This window comes from Lycorma delicatula, chromosome 3 (genome assembly GCF_047948215.1).
Source record: "Lycorma delicatula isolate Av1 chromosome 3, ASM4794821v1, whole genome shotgun sequence".
Lineage (NCBI taxonomy): Eukaryota > Metazoa > Arthropoda > Insecta > Hemiptera > Fulgoridae > Lycorma > Lycorma delicatula.
The window spans coordinates 180687457-180707171 of record NC_134457.1 but is presented as its reverse complement, the minus strand read 5'-3'; the positions used below and the strand labels follow the sequence as shown (position 1 = coordinate 180707171).

At 27.8% G+C, this 19715-nt stretch overlaps 1 protein-coding gene across 10 annotated transcripts in view; it reads right to left on the bottom strand.

The window, feature by feature from the left end:
- Positions 1 to 257: 257 nt before the first annotated feature.
- Mfe2 (peroxisomal Multifunctional enzyme type 2) overlaps positions 258 to 19715 on the bottom strand; it is a 101612-nt gene continuing 82154 nt past the window's right edge. For 8 of the 10 annotated variants that reach the window (XM_075361133.1, XM_075361136.1, XM_075361137.1 and 5 more), the window contains 4 exons: positions 18384 to 18501; positions 13941 to 14138; positions 9841 to 9941; positions 258 to 569 (listed from right to left, as the gene is read on the bottom strand). In XM_075361133.1, coding sequence (XP_075217248.1) covers positions 456 to 569; positions 9841 to 9941; positions 13941 to 14138; positions 18384 to 18501 — 531 coding nt within the window. In that variant the 3' untranslated portion in view covers positions 258 to 455. The other 2 variants (XM_075361141.1, XM_075361140.1) reach the window with 2 other exon arrangements.

Genomic DNA, 19715 nt, shown 5'->3' with positions numbered 1-19715 from the left:
TGGTGATACAGGTCCTCTGGTGGTCCCATCCTCAGGAATAGGCTGCCAAGAGGCAAATTTATTGCCACTCTTGGCTCAGCCTCAGCCTCTTTGAGTACAACTGAAAAAAGATTGGATCTCTTCTTTAGAACCATCTGACAAAACTTAAAACCTGGCTGGGTCCAGATTTAAATACTTAACCGGGAAAAGGAAAAAACCGGGAAAAGATTCCTGTTCCTAATAGCTTTAGTTGATGTGGAAAGAAAAAAAAACTGAAATAAAAACAATATTTTTATTTATATAAAAATCAAAATGTTCATATAAACAGGCAAATCACAATGCCATCATCCACTTCTATTTTACCCTAAAAATACAAATTTCATTCACCATTCAACATTTCATTAACACGCTATATACAAATACCCTGAAAATTATAAAAATAATTTTTTTTAAACAAAAACAAAATGATGAAATTCTTATAATTTAGCTTGAGTCATAAGCGACTGTAACTTTTGAGTTAGCATCACATTCCCTTTAATCTTTAGTTTACCTTTTATAAAAGCAACCTGTGGATTAAGCTTACCAGTTACCTGAAAAAAATAAATAAAAGTAAATTTAATAAAAGTATTTTTTTAAATACAATAATATAATTCTATAAAAAAAATAAAGCAACCTGTGGATTAAGCTTATACCAGTTACCTAAAAAAAATAAATAAAAGTAAATTTAATAAAAGTATATTTTTTTATATAATTCTATAAATACAATAATATAATTCAATCCAATTATGTAATGCAAATAATTTCTTTTTTAAATACAATAATATGCTTCTATAAAAAAAAATTGTGGTAGTTTTACTGATATCAGCTGTATTAGGCCATTAAGACTATCCATCTAATGCAAATAATTTCTCGACGTCAACTGTTATGTTGAAAAGTATTTTGCTTGTACAATTGATATTAGTAACTTTTATACAGTTTACAAAAATATAGAAACTTTTAAAACAATTAAAATGTTGCTGACCTCTAAAGCGCAATATTAGGATTTTTTTTTTATCTACAACAGAATTGGGACAGTCAATGATAAAAGTAACTTATTAAATTATAGATCATGTAACCATTAGATTATTCCTTACAATAAAATTATACTTTATAAGAAGTATAATTGTTTCACCTTAATTCCAGGTGAAACAATGTAACTTATGGTCCCATGGAAAACATTACACTGAGGTTTGCCCTCTGTAGATCAATACACAAAAGAACTTCTCAAAATTTGAAACTAACAACCCTAACCCTGAAGACAATAACAACCCTAAAATGCTCAAGTAAAAGATTATTAGTGAACATTATATATACAGTGAACAAGAATACATTATATATACAGTAAAAGTGAATTACTCATATTTCTGATTGTATAATTTTAGTTATGAAAAATCTTTTGTTAATAAGACTAGAAAGCTAAAAAGGATTACCGTTAAAATGATGCTAGGAATGCTTTAAGGGGATTGGAATGCTCTAAGGAAAATGTGACAAATGAACCTTTCACAACACATGAAATCTTGGAAGAGAGACGCCATGTTCAAAATATTCCTTGTTAGTTATACATATAATTTTCATATGGAATTTGACTAATAAAGACTAATTTTTCAAGACCTGGACATTAATTTAATACAAAAGCAGATGATGAAATTCTATGGCAGTCAAAAAGAATATCTAATAATAAAGTAACTTGTTGCCTTAATAACCAAAGCAAAGAAAACAAAATTTATAGCAGAAAATTTAGAAGATTATATTAATAATCTTAATCTTGTAAACAAAGGAACTATACCAGTTTTAACATATATGATACTCACAAGTTAAGATTTATAAAAATGTATATAACTAAACAAATGAATGCAGAAAAAAGCACTATAACAGGTCTAGTAAAAAAATATACATCTCTATGCAAGCTAGACAAAAAAAAACTGCCTTTTCAACAAATACAAGTCACTAGAACTTTACATATGCCATTCAGTTTGAAGAATAACCTCCAACATTCCAGTGAATTAACTATTTTGAAAGGAATCCAAAATCCAAAATTTAGGATGTAATCATCTATTCATTCAACCAATCTAGAGAAATAAGCACAGAAACTTAACAGCATTAAGCCTGCCCATGAGAAGATGAAAGAAATTAAACACCAGATTGTAAAAATGAAAGGAGATTTGAGGGTTTTTAGTCTTTGAGTTACTATAGAAAATTTCATTAAAACTTTTCAAGTATAAAACTATTAAAAAAGGTTTAAAAAATATGTAAAAACTAAAATAGGTAATTCAGAATATGTAAACTGTTTTGAAAGCTTCAAAGATATCTTTACAACACCATTACAACAACCAAGGTTAGAAAAGAATCTAATTTGATGACTGATGCAAGTAATTTACAATAAGCAAGATCCTTAGTTATAACAAAAAGGTACAATAGAATAATTAATGCAAGTACAATTTCCAGAGATAGTGAAACCAGATAGAAAAAGAACTGCTTACAATAGTTTAGTCAACCAAATACTTCCGACCTTTCCCAAGTGGAAGAAACTTTAAAATTTATATCGATAACAAACCACTAGAATGGTTATCTTCAATATAAGACTAACTCAAAGTTCCTGCATAGGAGACTGAAGTTAGAACACAATTATGAAACAACTTACAATAAAGGGAAAAAAACATTGTAACCAATGTAGATAATGTGACAGTGGAAGCAGTGAACTTACATTTTCCAGAATTAGATAATTAATTAGTAGTAGTCAATATAAATTAAAATTAAATTTGTAAATGTGATTTAGAAGGCAGAAGATGATGATTTTAGTCAAACAAAATGAGGTAGAAATACCAATATTAAGGAACAAATAAATTTAGGAAAAAAAAATTATTTTAATGAAAATATAATCTTAGAAAAGTTTTGTAAATTGTACTTTTCATAAAAATATTATTTAGTACCAAATGCAAAATTCACCTTTTATTTTGAAAGTGATTTAAAAAAATGCCACTGCCACAGCTAAATATTTTAAAAGCTATCAGTTTTGTTTAGTGACACCAAAATATTTCCTAGTACATTAACTAACAAAGACAAAACAGATATGAACTATCATGTAAACCAATCACTGAGCATTCCAAAAACCAGACAAACAAAAAAAGAAGATAATATTGGCCCAAAGAAAAAAAAATCAAAATTATACTAATGCAAAGTTTGAAGTAACAAAATATGACAATTCCCTTAAACTTGGAAATGAATCTAACACCTACAACTGTAAAATCACCACAAATAATTCATATACATTAATTTCATCCTTGAAGGAAAAATCTTTTTGACTATATTTAACAGTTTCTCCAGATACAAGGAGGCATACTGAATAGTATGCAAACAAGCAGTAGAAACAGTAAATAGAATTTTTAATTATTTATCCCATCTCATGATACCAGAAATAATAATGTCAGACAATGGCATATTTATTAACAGATTAATTAAAGAATTAATGGGCCTAAGTAAAATAAAATTATATTTCATTAGGATTTAACATGCATATCTGATGGAATTGCTGAAAGAATTCATTCAATGATAACAGAACATAAAACATATAAGACTTTTAAATAATCACTTCCAATTCAAAGGGGAAACAGTAGAAATAAATTAAAATATGCACTTTTCATTTACACTGATAATAGCGAATATGTAATGAGACTAATACCCTTCAAAATTGTGTATTGACATATCAGTTTCAACTTACTGATAACAAATAAAAGAACTAATAATTAACTTCAACATTAATTAAGACATCAGAGTAAACAAAGTTATTATATGAACACTTTTAAGAAATTCAATTAAAGAAAATATTTCAGCTAAAAGGAGCACCATCAAAGAATTGTCAGTGCAAATCCTGTCTGAGGTTTAAGTTAAAAACATGCAAAAGCAAAGAAAAAAATAATAATTATATGAAGTAGAAGATTAATTTTGGTAGACAAACCAAAAAACATGAAAAATAAAAAAAATTTCTTTTTGAAGATTAAAAGACCTAACATTCCTAAGTCTTTCTTTCATAACAAACTATTATCAAAATAGTCTCTAATCCTTTTATAAATCCTGTTTCAGACCCTCCTGTTCACCAATGGACACAATTATTAGACTCAGGATCAATTATTAGGACTAACACTTTTCTGTGACTCAGGATCAACAGAAATTAGAGATACACGACTAATCCCAATAAACACAGGCTTGATCAAATTAGACTTTTCATACCATGTGCTAATAATACCTTACCTTATTTTAGTTCAAAAGTTTAAGGAAGGAATGTTTAAAGTTTAAAAGTTAAGGAACCTAGATTAATTATTATTATTATAGAAATGAATCAAATGCTTTAGTGTTAATAATTAAGTAAATAAAGACAATGAATTTGTAACTGACAATAATAGTAAGCTTAGAGGTGTAATTAATTATTTCAAGTTAATCATACTAGAGAATTAATAAATGAAAAATTAAAGATAATTTCTGTAGAAGATAGCTGTAATACGAGAAATAAGAAAAATGCTTTTGATACAGTAAGTTCAATTGAAAAAGCTATTTCAGACAATTTAGATGGTAAAAAATTAAAAAAAAAATAATCAAGAAAATATTTTTCAAGTATTCAATACTAAATATAATTATTATTGAAGACTTCAAAAAAACAATCAATCTAACTGAAAATAATTACAATGAATTAAAATAATGACTCTTCCATTAAATAAAATATCAAATGATTATGTAGAATTATAAAAACTTAGAAATTGGTTAAACCAATTATATATTTTATGCAGTAGTTTGCTAAGCTTACTATGAGAAGTCGAGCATCTACAACTTTTTATAAACTAGGAGTACTCTGCTCCAGTAAAATATTAGATAAAAAATAATAAAATATTAGATTATGAAATAAACAAATCAACTGCCATTAGAACTAAAGATTGACAAAATTCCTAAGTTCAAAAATTTGGTGAAATAAATTCTAGAATTGCATATGTTTTAAAAATTACCACTTGTTGAAAAAACATATCTTAAACTTTTTTAACTGTATTCTGTATCAGAAAAAATTGAATCAGGGTATATATAACAATAATCTCTGAAGTTAAATATTTTTTATGGTAAACTCAGAATTGAGCAATTTAAAGATTGTATAAATATCAAAACAAATGAATTGGAAAAATATTATCAGTGTAATCAATACAGTAACTGGAATGCAACTACAGCCCACTAGAAATCACCAAAAATTTAATTAAATGGGCATCAAAGATATATCAGTATTTAGAACACGACCACAAAAATAAATTTGGAGGTCGAAGGTAAAATAGAAACTGCTATATAAACAGTTCAAGATATTTACTTCATAAATCTGACTAGTAGCAATGTCACTTGTAAGGATAATCAACCGCATTATTCATCTGAATATTTACTTCATAAATCTGACTAGTAGCAATGTCACTTGTAAGGATAATCAACCGCATTATTCATCTGAAACTAGTTCATAAAAAATTCAGAGATCCATTTGAACTGCACCTTCTAACAAGTTAACAACCTGCAATTTCAATAGAACTACAACACTTGAAACTGGAAAAAATTAATTTAAATAATATATCTCTGATCTACAAATGAACCATTTTTACAACAAAAGTTAGACAATGGGCTATACAACTATTCAAAACTTCATGTTGGTGTTGTACTACTGATTTTTCAAGAAGAATCATCAGCAGCTGTTAGCATCCTCCAGCAATTTCTTTTAGGAATAGAGTTATTATGGTACAGAATATTCATTACGTAAACAGTAATTGTAACCTTATTCTAGAAATAAGTGGATAGTTAACATTTCTTTGTATAACTTTTATTCAGTATTATTACAATGTTCATAGATTTTAGACATTCCTACCTCCTGATAGTATAAAAAAGATAACTTATTAGTATGTAATTTTCAAACAAATAGTTGTTTTAAAAATAGAATATCAATATTTTAAATAACTTATACACATATTAACTGAAGTAAGTAGAGTTCATTAGTATAATAGGAGATATGTTTATAGGAATAAAACTAGTTGAAATTTTTTAACCCATGAAATCAAATTCAGCAAAACTCCAGATGATTAGGTATTATGAGGGATATGTTTGAAAAAAAATAAATAAACCAAGAAATGGTCAATTTTTGAAAAGCAATGACTAAAATTCATTTTTTTACAGTTGGCTTCATCCAAACACTTAAGTCTGGGAAAAAGATTCTGTGTTAATCTATCTTTCTTTTTGCACCACTCTATAAATTACGACATAATCTGTTTTTTAACTGTTAGCAACATTAAATCCCTAGGCAGGTGAGTTTTGTAACTAATCAGGTTAACAAATATACCAAAAAAATCTGATTTTAATTTCTACATAGAACCCCTTTTATATTTTTACATCACAGCGGTGAAATGTACAGTATGGATCATCTATTATAACTGATGTCACGTGAACATTTTCCTGTTCTGTTTTTAAATAGTTACTTCAAGGAGTTAAATAAAAGGTGCGAAATGTATGATGAAAGATGGTTGTCAAGGGTGTTAACAGTGCCATTATATCTCATGTATTTGATTCATATGTAAGTGATAAATCTATGTTTCAATTAATAATAATAGGGTCTTAAAATTTTGCTTCTTCCATTCATGTTTTCTGATAAATCTTAAGATTTAGGGAACAAAAAGAAAATTGACAACCTTCCACCATAATTTCTTGATTTGTAATCTACAAGACTCCTGCATCAAAAGCATATATTTCAAAACAAATAGTTCACTATCAAACCAATCAAAGTGAATTCTTTCATTAATTTGTAAACAAGGTTTTTTTTTTCTTCAGTCATTTGACTGGTTTGATGCAGCTCTCCAAGATTCCCTATCTAGTGCTAGTCGTTTCATTTCAGTATACCCTCTACATCCTACATCCCTAACAATTTGTTTTACATATTCCAAACGTGGCCTGCTACACAATTTTTCCCTTCTACCTGTCCTTCCAATATTAAAGCGACTATTCCAGGATGCCTTAGTATGTGGCCTATAAGTCTGTCTCTTCTTTTAACTATATTTTTCCAAATGCTTCTTTCTTCATCTATTTGCCGCAATACCTCTTCATTTGTCACTTTATTCATCCATCTGATTTTTAACATTCTCCTATAGCACCACACTTCAAAAGCTTCTAATATTTTCTTCTCAGATACTCCGATTGTCCAAGTTTCACTTCCATATAAAGCGACACTCCAAACATACACTTTCAAAAATCTTTTCCTGAGATTTAAATTAATTTTTGATGTAAACAAATTATATTTCTTACTGAAGGCTCGTTTAGCTTGTGCTATTCGGCATTTTATATCGCTCCTGCTTCGTCCATCTTTGGTAATTCTACTTCCCAAATAACAAAATTCTTCTACCTCCATAATCTTTTCTCCTCCTATTTTCACATTCAGTGGTCCATCTTTGTTATTTCTACTACATTTCATTACTTTTGTTTTGTTCTTGTTTATTTTCATGCGATAGTTCTTGTGTAGGACTTCATTTATGCCGTTCATTGTTTCTTCTAAATCCTTTTTACTCTCGGCTAGAATTACTATATCATCAGCAAATCGTAGCATCTTCATCTTTTCACCTTGTACTGTTACTCCGAATCTAAATTGTTCTTTAACATCATTAACTGCTAGTTCCATGTAAAGATTAAAAAGTAACGGAGATAGGGAACATCCTTGTCGGACTCCCTTTCTTATTACGGCTTCTTTCTTATGTTCTTCAATTGTTACTGTTGCTGTTTGATTCCTGTACATGTTAGCAATTGTTCTTCTATCTCTGTATTTGAACCCTAATTTTTTTTAAATGCTGAACATTTTATTCCAGTCTACGTTATCGAATGCCTTTTCTAGGTCTATAAACGCCAAGTATGTTGGTTTGTTTTTCTTTAATCTTCCTTCTACTATTAATCTGAGGCCTAAAATTGCTTCCCTTGTCCCTATACTTTTCCTGAAACCAAATTGGTCTTCTCCTAACACTTCCTCCACTCTCCTCTCAATTCTTCTGTATAGAATTCTAGTTAAGATTTTTGATGCATGACTAGTTAAACTAATTGTTCTGTATTCTTCACATTTATCTGCCCCTGCTTTCTTTGGTATCATAACTATAACACTTTTTTTGAAGTCTGACGGAAATTCCCCTTTTTCATAAATATTACACACCAGTTTGTATAATCTATCAATCGCCTCCTCACCTGCACTGTGCAGCAATTCTACAGGTATTCCGTCTATTCCAGGAGCCTTTCTGCCATTTAAATCTTTTAATGCTCTCTTAAATTCAGATCTCAGTATTGTTTCTCTCATTTCATCCTCCTCAACTTCCTCTATAACACCATTTTCTAATTCATTTCCTCCGTATAATTCTTAACTTTCCGTATAATTCCTTCCTTAACTTTCCGGTATGCTCCGTCTATTTTACCAATGTTCATTTCTCTTTCCACTTCTGAACACTTTTCTTTAATCCACTCTTCTTTCGCCAGTTTGCACTTCCTGTTTATAGCATTTCTTAATTTCCGATAGTTCCTTTTACTTTCTTCATCACTAGCATTCCTATATTTTCTACGTTCATCCATCAGCTGCAATATATCGTCTGAAACCCAAGGTTTTCTACCAGTTCTCTTTATTCCGCCTAAGTTTGCTTCTGCTGATTTAAGAATTTCCTTTTTAACATTCTCCCATTCTTCTTCTACATTTTCTACCTTATCTTTTTTACTCAGACCTCTTGCGATGTCCTCCTCAAAAATCTTCTTTACCTCCTCCTCCTCAAGCTTCTCTAAATTCCACCGATTCATCTGACACCTTTTCTTCAGGTTTTTAAACCCCAATCTACATTTCATTATCACCAAATTATGGTCGCTATCAATGTCTGCTCCAGGGTAAGTTTTGCAGTCAACGAGTTGATTTCTAAATCTTTGCTTAACCATGATATAATCTATCTGATACCTTGCAGTATCGCCTGGCTTTTTCCAAGTGTATATTCTTCTATTATGATTTTTAAATTGGGTGTTGGCAATTACTAAATTATACTTCGTGCAAAACTCTATAAGTCGGTCCCGTCTTTCATTCCTTTTGCCCAGCCCGTATTCACCCACTATATTTCCTTCCTTGCCTTTTCCAATGCTTGCATTCCAATCTCCAACTATTATTAAATTTTCATCTCCTTTTACGTGTTTAATTGTTTCATCAATCTCTTCGTATACACACTCTACCTCATCATCATCATGGGCGCTTGTAGGCATATAGACGTTAACAATCGTTGTCGGTTTAGGTTTTGATTTTATCCTTATTACAATGATTCTATCGCTATGCGTCTTGAAATACTCCACTCCTCTTCCTCCCTATCTTCTTGTTCATCACAAAACCTACTCCTGCCTGCCCATTATTTGACGCTGAGTTAATTACTCTAAAATCACCTGACCAAAAGTCGCCTTCCTCTTCCCACCGAACCTCACTAATTCCTACTATAAACAAGGTATAAACTTCAAAGATGGTCAACCACTCCATTCTTCACTATGACCATATATTTCAAACTTATAAGATTTACATCGTAACTTTTTGCTGAGTTATGATAACACTTCAGAAAAGAATTGTTTGACAATTTTTGCAAGGTGCATTAGAGAATATTTCAATGAAGTATGAATATATGTATGTAAACTGGAGAAATAAGTATTTGGAATGTATGAAGATTGGTTTAAATGATATAATATCAATAAATTGATTTAAATTTGATTTCTTAACTTACTTTACAAATAGATAAACAAAGGTAATTGAAAGAAATTAAAAATACTTACTAGATCTACCATGTCTTGATCATCAATAGTTAATGTAGTATCTACTTTAATATTAGATGCTGGTTCTCCTTCATACACTTCACCTTTCTTCAAGTCCACAGCTGTAAATAACATTTTTTATGTCAACTGAAAGAACTTAAGAGGAATTTAAGAAAATTAACTGTGTAATAGAGTGAAATAAAATCATTAATATCTGTTGTAAAATTAATTAATTGTAATGCTTAGTTAAAAATCTAGAACCAAACTGTATAAAAACACTGAACAGCACTAATTAATATTTATATCCTGTTGTAACTCAATAGTTCTAGTAACCTCAATCAATAAAGTAATAAGAGTTCCTTATCGTCAATTACAGATATAACAAGCAATATATAACAATGATCACTGTTATCTGGCTTTGATTAACCCTTCGTGGGCGGAAAACCATATATGGGTCTCTGAATGAGATTGGCTATTTGTCTTCACATAGTTACATAAAAATTTCAAGAGATGTTCTTTCAATCATTTTGAGATGGGAATTCCTGATACAACGTGATTGGGAACCACTTTACTTCAGTTATCAGATGAGTTCAATGACCGTGCACATGTAACAAAACATGTGCATTACTTTTTCGTGTTTTTCGCTCATTTTTAAGTAATTTGTTTACAAACTGTTCCTTCCAAAACTTCATTTTTGGCTTGCTTCGTTTGAATTCAAACAAAATTTTTGAGACAAAAATTCAGAAGGAAATGAATAAAAATATTTATATTATTATAATAAAGCCATATTATACTATATTAGTTACTTATTATAAGAATTAAAACTAGTCTTTCAATGAAAAATGTAATAAAATAAAGCAAAGGAAATGAATAATAATGTTTAATCAGTAAATTTCTCAACTGGTTAAATAAAAAAAGTTTTCTGTTTATCTTAGAAGCTGTTTCTTTCTTCCATCTTTTGAAACATTTCTGGAAACTTCATTTGGGTTACTATATAGTTCCACTAGTGAATTTTATGAAATCAATCAACTCAAAACATCAACCTTTCAATGACTTTTTAATCTGGGAAATAAATAAAAGTCTGTTGATATTAGATCAGGAAAATGAGGTTGTGGAACAACAGTTTTATCAAAAACTGATGCATTAGAAGTAATGTATGGACAAGTGCAATGTCAGCATGATGTATCCATTGCCTTACATTTAAGCATCATGCCTACATTTTGTGATAGCCTCATAAAGACACTTAATTACTACCAGATAATATTCCATGGTTCACTGTCTGGTCTTGCATAAGAAATTCATGGTGAGCAATGGCCAATATCAATATTTTGGAGTTTGATGATCAGCCTTAACAAGAATCATCAGTAAAAGTTAAATACCTTCATCTTGTAATATCTTTGAAATATCTTCACCACTTGTAGGTAGGAGTCCAGATTAATGCAACATTCCTTAATACTGATTTTAACATCTTCAAAAGAATTTTCCCAATTTAACACAAGATTTTGCAACATGGACGGAGCTTATGTTAATCAATCATTTTAAGTTTAATAAAAATCATCAAATAAACAAAATACTTGTTGACACAAAAAGGCATAGCATGATGACTCAGCAAAATATTGCACTGACTACCCACTTTCCAATGATGACACATGAATACAGCAAGGTCATGCATTCTATTTGGCATATAAATACAATAGTTTGGGAATTGAATAGACTTGGAGACTTGTTAATTATTCAAAAAGATCCCAACCAATAGTACGCTGCAATAACAGAAAGACAAATTTTGTCATATAATTATGTAAATAACATTTATTGTGATTTGGTTATAACATTGTAATACTTTATTAATACAATATTTATAAGTCCAATTAACTAGTGAATATAAATGTAAGCTTGTTTATTCATATATATATATATATATGAATGTCCCATAGAATAACAAAGGATTTTTTTTTTCAACTTTTTTATTTTAACCTCAATAGTAGCTCACAAATGAAACTTTTAATCTAGTAATCTTATTATTCAATTCAATAGACAAATATAATATCCATCTTATAAGTTACTTTCCTACTTTTAAATTAAATAACTGGGGTCCATGACTTGCTTGATCAATGTATTGCAATGGCAATACACCACTTTACATTAAAATATTTTGGAATAATTAAAAAAAAGAGAATCAACCAGTACACTGAAGTGGTTATTCGATTAAAAAACAAAGATGATACACTGTACATATCACCCTTTTTCATAATTAGAAATTATCTTTTAATTAAAAAAAAGAAAAATGCAGTTTAAAAGTATCCAAAAAGGGGATTTTTGGAACCGTTACAATTTTAAAGTAATTTCAACCTATAACAAAAATAAATCAATTTATGCCAGCAAATTAGGCTGTACATCCATGTAGCCTTAATTAAAAAACTTATACAAGCACCATTCGTACTTACTTCTTAACTAGAGATGTTACCACAGATATTGTAGTAATGGAGTAGCAGTAGCTATAATTTTATTTAATTTAAGACTAATTCAGTGTGACTAATTTGCCTTAATACAAATTAGAAAGATATTTTTTTAGTTTTTTATTGTAATAATGAATAAAAAAATACAAAGAATAAAATATAATTGTTTTATATTGTATATATTTGACATATGTTTGAGTAATATTAAATATGGAGAATGACTAAAACATATAATTTAAAAAACGAAGTTAAAAAAAATAAAGTTACTAAATGAGAAGATTAAAAGAAAATATAACAAGTCCACGCAAATTAAGTTTAATTAACGTGTTTCATGAAAAAATATTTAAGGACTTATCTCCTGGGCTTAAAAATGAAGTACCATGATGATTTAACATAATAAATGTCAAACAAGCAATTAATTTGTAATATTTCTAGTTATAAGAAGTAAATATTAACTGGTGCTTAATACTTTAGTACATAATTAAGTGCATATGGATGTGCAGCTTAATTTGCAGGTATAAATTAATTTATTTTCACTGTTATATGTTGAAATTACTAGCGGCAAGTGATATTATATTTCTCTATTTGTCTATCGAATTGAATAATAAAATTATTAGAATTAAAGTTTTACTTGTGCTACTAATAATAAATGGATTTGAAATTATTAATAAATGGAGATTAAGATTAATGTAAATCTATGAAAGGTAAGATAATAGTTAGATTAAAGTAAAAGAAGTTAACAATAATAATAAAAAAACCTCTTTGGCTCTTTATGAGTCAAAATCCCATTACAGAATTCATATAAAATGTTATTGCTGGGGATTCTTTAGAATAAGGTAGCTTGCAGTTTAAATATTTATGTTATTAAGTTTAATGCAGTAAAAAAAATTAATATACAATTTTTATGACAAGTTTTTTTTGTACCGTTTTAAGAATCAACTGCAATATAATTCACTAGATAATCGATCAACTGGAAAGTGGAATTGTGATATTCTTAATTGTTTAGAGATTTACTCATAAATATAATTAGTATAAACATTTTAGAATATCATAGAAAACCAACTGTTAATGATAAATTCATTTGTTATTTGGACCACGAATTGAACAGTAGAAATAATATTTTAAGTAATTTTTAATACTCTGATCAAATCGGTAAATAAAAACAATAATAAATAAAAGGTGACAGAAATTTAGAATTTTCCCTTTATCGTAATTCATCTCCTCACAGTGAAAAGTAAAATTACAGTAATACTCTTTTATGGTTTCAAACAAGCCAAACTTGGTCCTTAGAATTTTTTAAAAAACACAAGAAATACAACTGGATTTTTTTTTTAAATCATGGGAAAATCTGTTTAAAATATGTCTTGTATATCTGCTGTTCAGTAGTTTCTTCAGAAACCATCTTTAAATTTTTCAAAAGATTATGGCATATGTAAATTTCTGTTTTTTCCTACTTTATTTCATAGCTTTCTACATACACAATGCAAGAGCATTACAATGACTAAAATGGTTTTCAATTTCTTCCAAGTGCAAACTACCAGTTGACAAGTAAATCTTATAAAATAAAACAAATTTTGTGATAAGTTATTAGTCCCAACAATCTTGTATTTTCTGTTTATGTTTTTATGATGATAAAAAATATGTTAATTAATTAATCATACTTACTCCATTTTGAAACAGCATTTCCACTTTTTGTGATAATATATAGAAATACTCCATTTATTTTTTTAGCTTTTTCTACATTTTCTTTAATTTGCTCTTGCATTGCTTTAAATATAGAATTACTTTTTAATGACTCTGCAGAGGTTAGATGCTGTACTGGATTACCAGAAGCGATAACTTTATGTAAATCAATATATGCTCCTATAAAATAAATTAAAAAATGGTAAATATCCTAATTAAATGCAAGTAATTTATAATGGATTAAATGATAATTCACCTCCTATAAGCAACTAGCTTACTGCAGGATTAGATGATCATTTTACTGTGCCATAATATAATGTACAATACTGAATGAATACAAATCAGGAATATATAAACCAACTATAATCGTTTAAATGAACACTGCCTACCATAGTGCATCTTTTATTTACTCATAAATTTAGCCAAGTAATTATCAAATTAAAATAATTATAATTACATAATTACATAATTAGTTAAATGTACCAATAATTGCCTAAACAATAATAATCTGAGGAAATACTGGTTTTACAGTCGCTTTAACAAGTTTGAAATATAACTTAATAATGAAAAATATTAATTAAATTAGTAAATCCAAGACAGATGAAATAGAGTTTACCCAACTAATGAAGGAGATCAATTCTATCATGGTTCGCTTAGAATATCTCTAGTCGGGTTACACAATTCATGGAGAAATTATCAAGACATAGGTTCCTCTATAATAATATAAAAATGTTTATAAAAAGAGTAAACTAATTATTAATTTTAAAATAAATATTTTTTTATTTTGTCTTGAAGAATACCAATCGAGTAAATTGGATAGTTGTAGTTTAGGATTACATTTTAAAATTACCTTTTTGTTCACTTATTTAATATCAAGTCATCACAGAATCGTATGCTATGCTAATAAAAAAAAAAAAAAAATGTTAAATAAGTGAAATGTAAGTATTAATAAATAAAAAAAAATTAGTAATATTTTAGGAAAGTATTACCCAAAAGTTTTGTAGCATAATCTAATTACACAATCCAATCAATTGGCAATCAGAAACAAATGGAATATATTTTTTTGTTACTTTTGTCCTAAAAAAATTGATAAAAACGTTATTTTGATATGCATATCAAAATAACTCACAAATCAGAAAACACTCTGAAATTTTTTCCCAACAACCTATATAGACAATATTATAAAACTGTAAAAATGTATATTAGGCATAATAAGAGCAATAAATATGAATGGCATAATAATGAATGACCTATCTTATAAGCCAAAGAATTATGTTGTGTTATATGAAAACAGTTTTATTATCTATTTTGTTGGAGATGGATATTGTTTGTTTTTAAGAATAAGTGAATATTATTTCAGCAAAAATATCACATTCATAATTAACAAACACAGACATAAGTTAATATATTTAATTTTCTAAATATCAAACTTATGGCCAAAAAATGATCTGACAGCACATTTTTGTATCTTGAAAACTTATTGTGGTTTTATGAGGGAGTAACATGAGATGATGTTATACTTTATATGAGAATATATGTAGGCATAATAAATATTTAATAATAATGAAAAACTTAATGTTTTATTAAGGTGCTTCAAAGCACGTAGTACAGTCTGATTTTGTTGCAAACAAATAAATTTGATCATTCCAAGAGAACTTATCATCTAATAGAACACCCAGAAATTTTGCATGGACAACAAAAATATTATTGTTAACATCAATAACAATTTTACCTACATGATCAGAAATGTTATGTCTACCTGAGAAGTACAATGAAAGAATATGTCTTAACTTTAAAAATGGGTTTTATCCGTATTAGATGGTTACAATTCATCAGTGAACAATTTTTTGAACTGCAAACTGAAATCATATTACTTTAAATTTTTTAAATGATCAGCTTTATATAGATACAGTTGTGTTACCTGTGATAAGGTTAAGAATGGTTGGTTCTAGATTTTGAAGCAGATCAATAATAAACAATAAAAAGAGCAACTCAGGATTCTACATCTTGAAGTAAGAATCCAAATTTTACATGTGCAATTCTTATCAAAACAAGAAATTCAACTACCTGTTTATGGTAAGTAAGAAGATATGACTTTCACCAATTTTAAGCAGCTTCTCTGAGAACATAGCTAACTTTTTCAAAAGAAAAAAAAAGTGGAACTAAATCAATACCATTATTGAGATCACAGAAGGGATTTTTGTTTATCAACATACTTTAAAATATTTTCCAAAAACTGGGAAATGGCTGTATCAAAAGGAAATTTTTCCTTAAAACCATGTTGAAAATATGTTAATACATTAGAATTTTAAGAAATGTTAAAACTTTTCTTAATTTTTTCAAATACTTTAGAAAACATGGAAATAGTGAAATTGGCCTATAATTTTGTAAATTAAGTGCTGAATCTTTCTTAAGGAGGAGTATAACAAGGGAAGTCTTAAAGCAGCTGAGAAATTCTTTGTTGTTGAAATTTTATTTATCAAATTTGTGAAAGGTACAATAATAGGGTTTACAACTTCTTTTAAAGTAATGGCAGGAATTTCAGAAATACCTTCTAAATTATTACTCTAAAATAACGTTTTAATTTTTTTAAATACAAATTTAAACATCCTGGGTATCAATGGGAAATAAAAATACAGAAAATTCATCAAAAAAACCATTCAAGGAGAACAGCTTTGTTTGAAATGTGTCATCAATAATACTATTATTTGAAATATTGGGAAATATATTATTGAATTCCTCTGCTATCTGAATAGATATGATATACAAAACTTGAGTCCTTTTGTATGGTGAAGTAATCTGACCTGTTTCATTTCCAAAATAGCTTTTACTTTTGATAATTGTCTTCACCGTTTTAGATTTGTTGTTTGTGTTTAGATATTAAATTATCAAAATAAAGTAATTTATAATTACAAATAACTTTAAATTTGTTTGTAATTTCTGAAATAATTCTGGAAGTTAACAGCATACAGTCAGATTTTATAATTTCTTTATTAATCCATGCATTTTTCTTTTTATGTTTAAATTTTTTTTCTGTGAAGCAAGACATGATTAAGAAAACTATTAAATTTTTCATCAAAGCTAATTTAATTATGTAATTAATTTCCTAATTTGTTAGTGAAAAAGACTCAAAATTTATAACTGAATCTTTTTTATCACTCTTTTATAAGAATAAACTTAGTCACTGTTTTGTTGTACGTTTTCATAAATAAATGATGCTAGGCAGTTTGATAATTGTGATCTCACAGACCATAATCTGCACTACAGGATAAAAAACATCATTTTTAGGTAAATTTGTAAAAATATTGTCTATAAGGTCATTGTAATTCTAGTTGGTCGGGAGATTAAAATATTTAGTCCTGGTACTTCAAACTGAATTCATTTGTTACTAAACTATAATTATCTAGAAAGTTAACATTAAAATCACCACATATTATGCCACTGCATTTATTAGACATTTCAAAACATTTCTGAAAGTTTATCCAGAAAGATTTTTAAAGGACTAGAAGAGTCCTCTAGACTACAATTATTATTCTAGTAATTAATTATTACTATTAATTAATACTATAAATTATTACTTTTTAATATTAATATATCAATATTAAATAATAATTATTTCTTATTAATATTAGTATTAATTAATCATTACTATTCTATAATTAATATTATTACTATTTTGAATAGTAAATTATCATCAATATCACTTTTAGACTACGATACTGAATTGCACAGCATTCAAAATTAATCTCTTTCGCTAAAATACAGTAACTTTCAACTTTATTAAAAGGGTAACCATTAAACAAAAATGTGACTACCCCATTTTTATGCGCAATAATATAAAAAGCTTCATAAGTAAGGTTCATAAATGACTTTGCATTGACTTCTAAAAACATGCAAAATCTGGTGAAGGTGACAAATGGGATTAATGAATATGTGTTAAGAGTGTACAAAATTGGCAACCACCCAACTATCTAAGCAAAATGTTTTATCTTCATTTAGCAATAAATATGTAACCTTCAACAGCAAATATTATGAACTTCAATAAACAAATAGATTTTCAGAAAATATCATTCAAAATTGTGATGTAGGATTACATTTCTATAACCAGAAATATAAAAAATTGCAGTCACCCAACTACACGACCTTCCTCCCCAAATACAGAAGGAAAGAGTTCATGAAATCACCTAAGTACCTTATTTGGTACCTCTACCTTATTTATTAGAGCAAGTCACAAATAAAACAATAAACCTAATTTTGTTACCGAGCTTGTTCTTGCTTATTCAATCACAATCAATTTCACTATCACGGTTACATACCAATCACCAAATTAAAATAAATAAATCACACCCCAAATCAAAAACATGAATGATTCACTTTTGAATAACCCTCTATGAAATATGTCATTAAGAAAAAATAAATAATAACCTGATAACACAACATTTCCATTTTCGACGACAGATGTTTGAAAATGGATTCTGTTGCCCTGTTGCCACATGTCTGTTTTAAGTGTTTCTCCAGGTATAACTGGTTTTGTAAATCTAACCTGAAATAAAACAAAATGAAAAATATTTTAATAAATGAAAGTTTATTGATGACAGCAGCCAACTAATTGTTCTTTTAGAAGTTATCCATGTGGGTAGCAAATTCTTCATTCAGCAAATTTCACATCACAATATTTGACAACGTCTGCCTGACAATATCACAAATTCATTGTAGATATTCTTTTTAATAGTGTACAGCTTATGTTGCTATCTACCATGCATGTCAAACTGAAATTAACAATACGGCACCTATTTTACAACCTTCATGGTAGCAAATACTTTAACAAATATATACGTCCATTGTAAGCAAGATTTTAAAAACTAGAAAAAATGATAAAGCATCAAAAATTTTTAAAAAGTATTAAAGATTTTATGGAAATTAAGTTTTTTTCCATATTTTTACAAATATTACATTAAATCAAGAAAATGGAAAAACTGTTTCCAACCAATAGAGGTGTGCAGTTATCTCCAGTGTTACACAGCACTTTATATTTTGAAATGTGGTAAAATTTAATTTTGAATTAAGCTCAGGACATAATATCAACTATCACACTTATATATCATACTTGTTTCATCTAAAACAAGTAAGACTTTGATACCTTAATAGACAACAGAAAAATAAATAAATTAATACATTTACCAAAGTATTACAACCATAAAAAACAAGTATGCTAAAAACAAGTTCCTGAAATAAAACAGGAAATATCCTCAAAGAAAAAAATCCGTAACTAAAAGCATATTTCAGTTGTTTAACAATCAACAGCAGATACCAATTACCAAAAATGAATAGGTATAAAACAAAACAAAATTTCAATTATTAAAAAAAAACCTTAAAAACACTACAAAAAGTCTTATGCTATTTATAAAATAAAAATTGAAACCTAAAATAGCAATTCAACCTTGTTCTGAACAGTCCAAGTTGAAAGCAAAAGATTAGCAAATAATATAAGACTATAAAATCATCTACGATAAAACTGTACTGGCTTCAGAGGAAGATTATGATCAGTACTACAATGAACAAATCTTCATAAATCTAGTACTTACATCACGTTTACATACTTAATGTCTACCAAACAACCTATACTAATTTAACAATGAATATTACATGATATACAGTAGGTTAAAATTCACTTCATATGTAAGGAATAGTAATTTTTATTTTTTTATTTTTTTGCTTATTAATCATACTGAGGTCATGTGAATACATCAACAATGA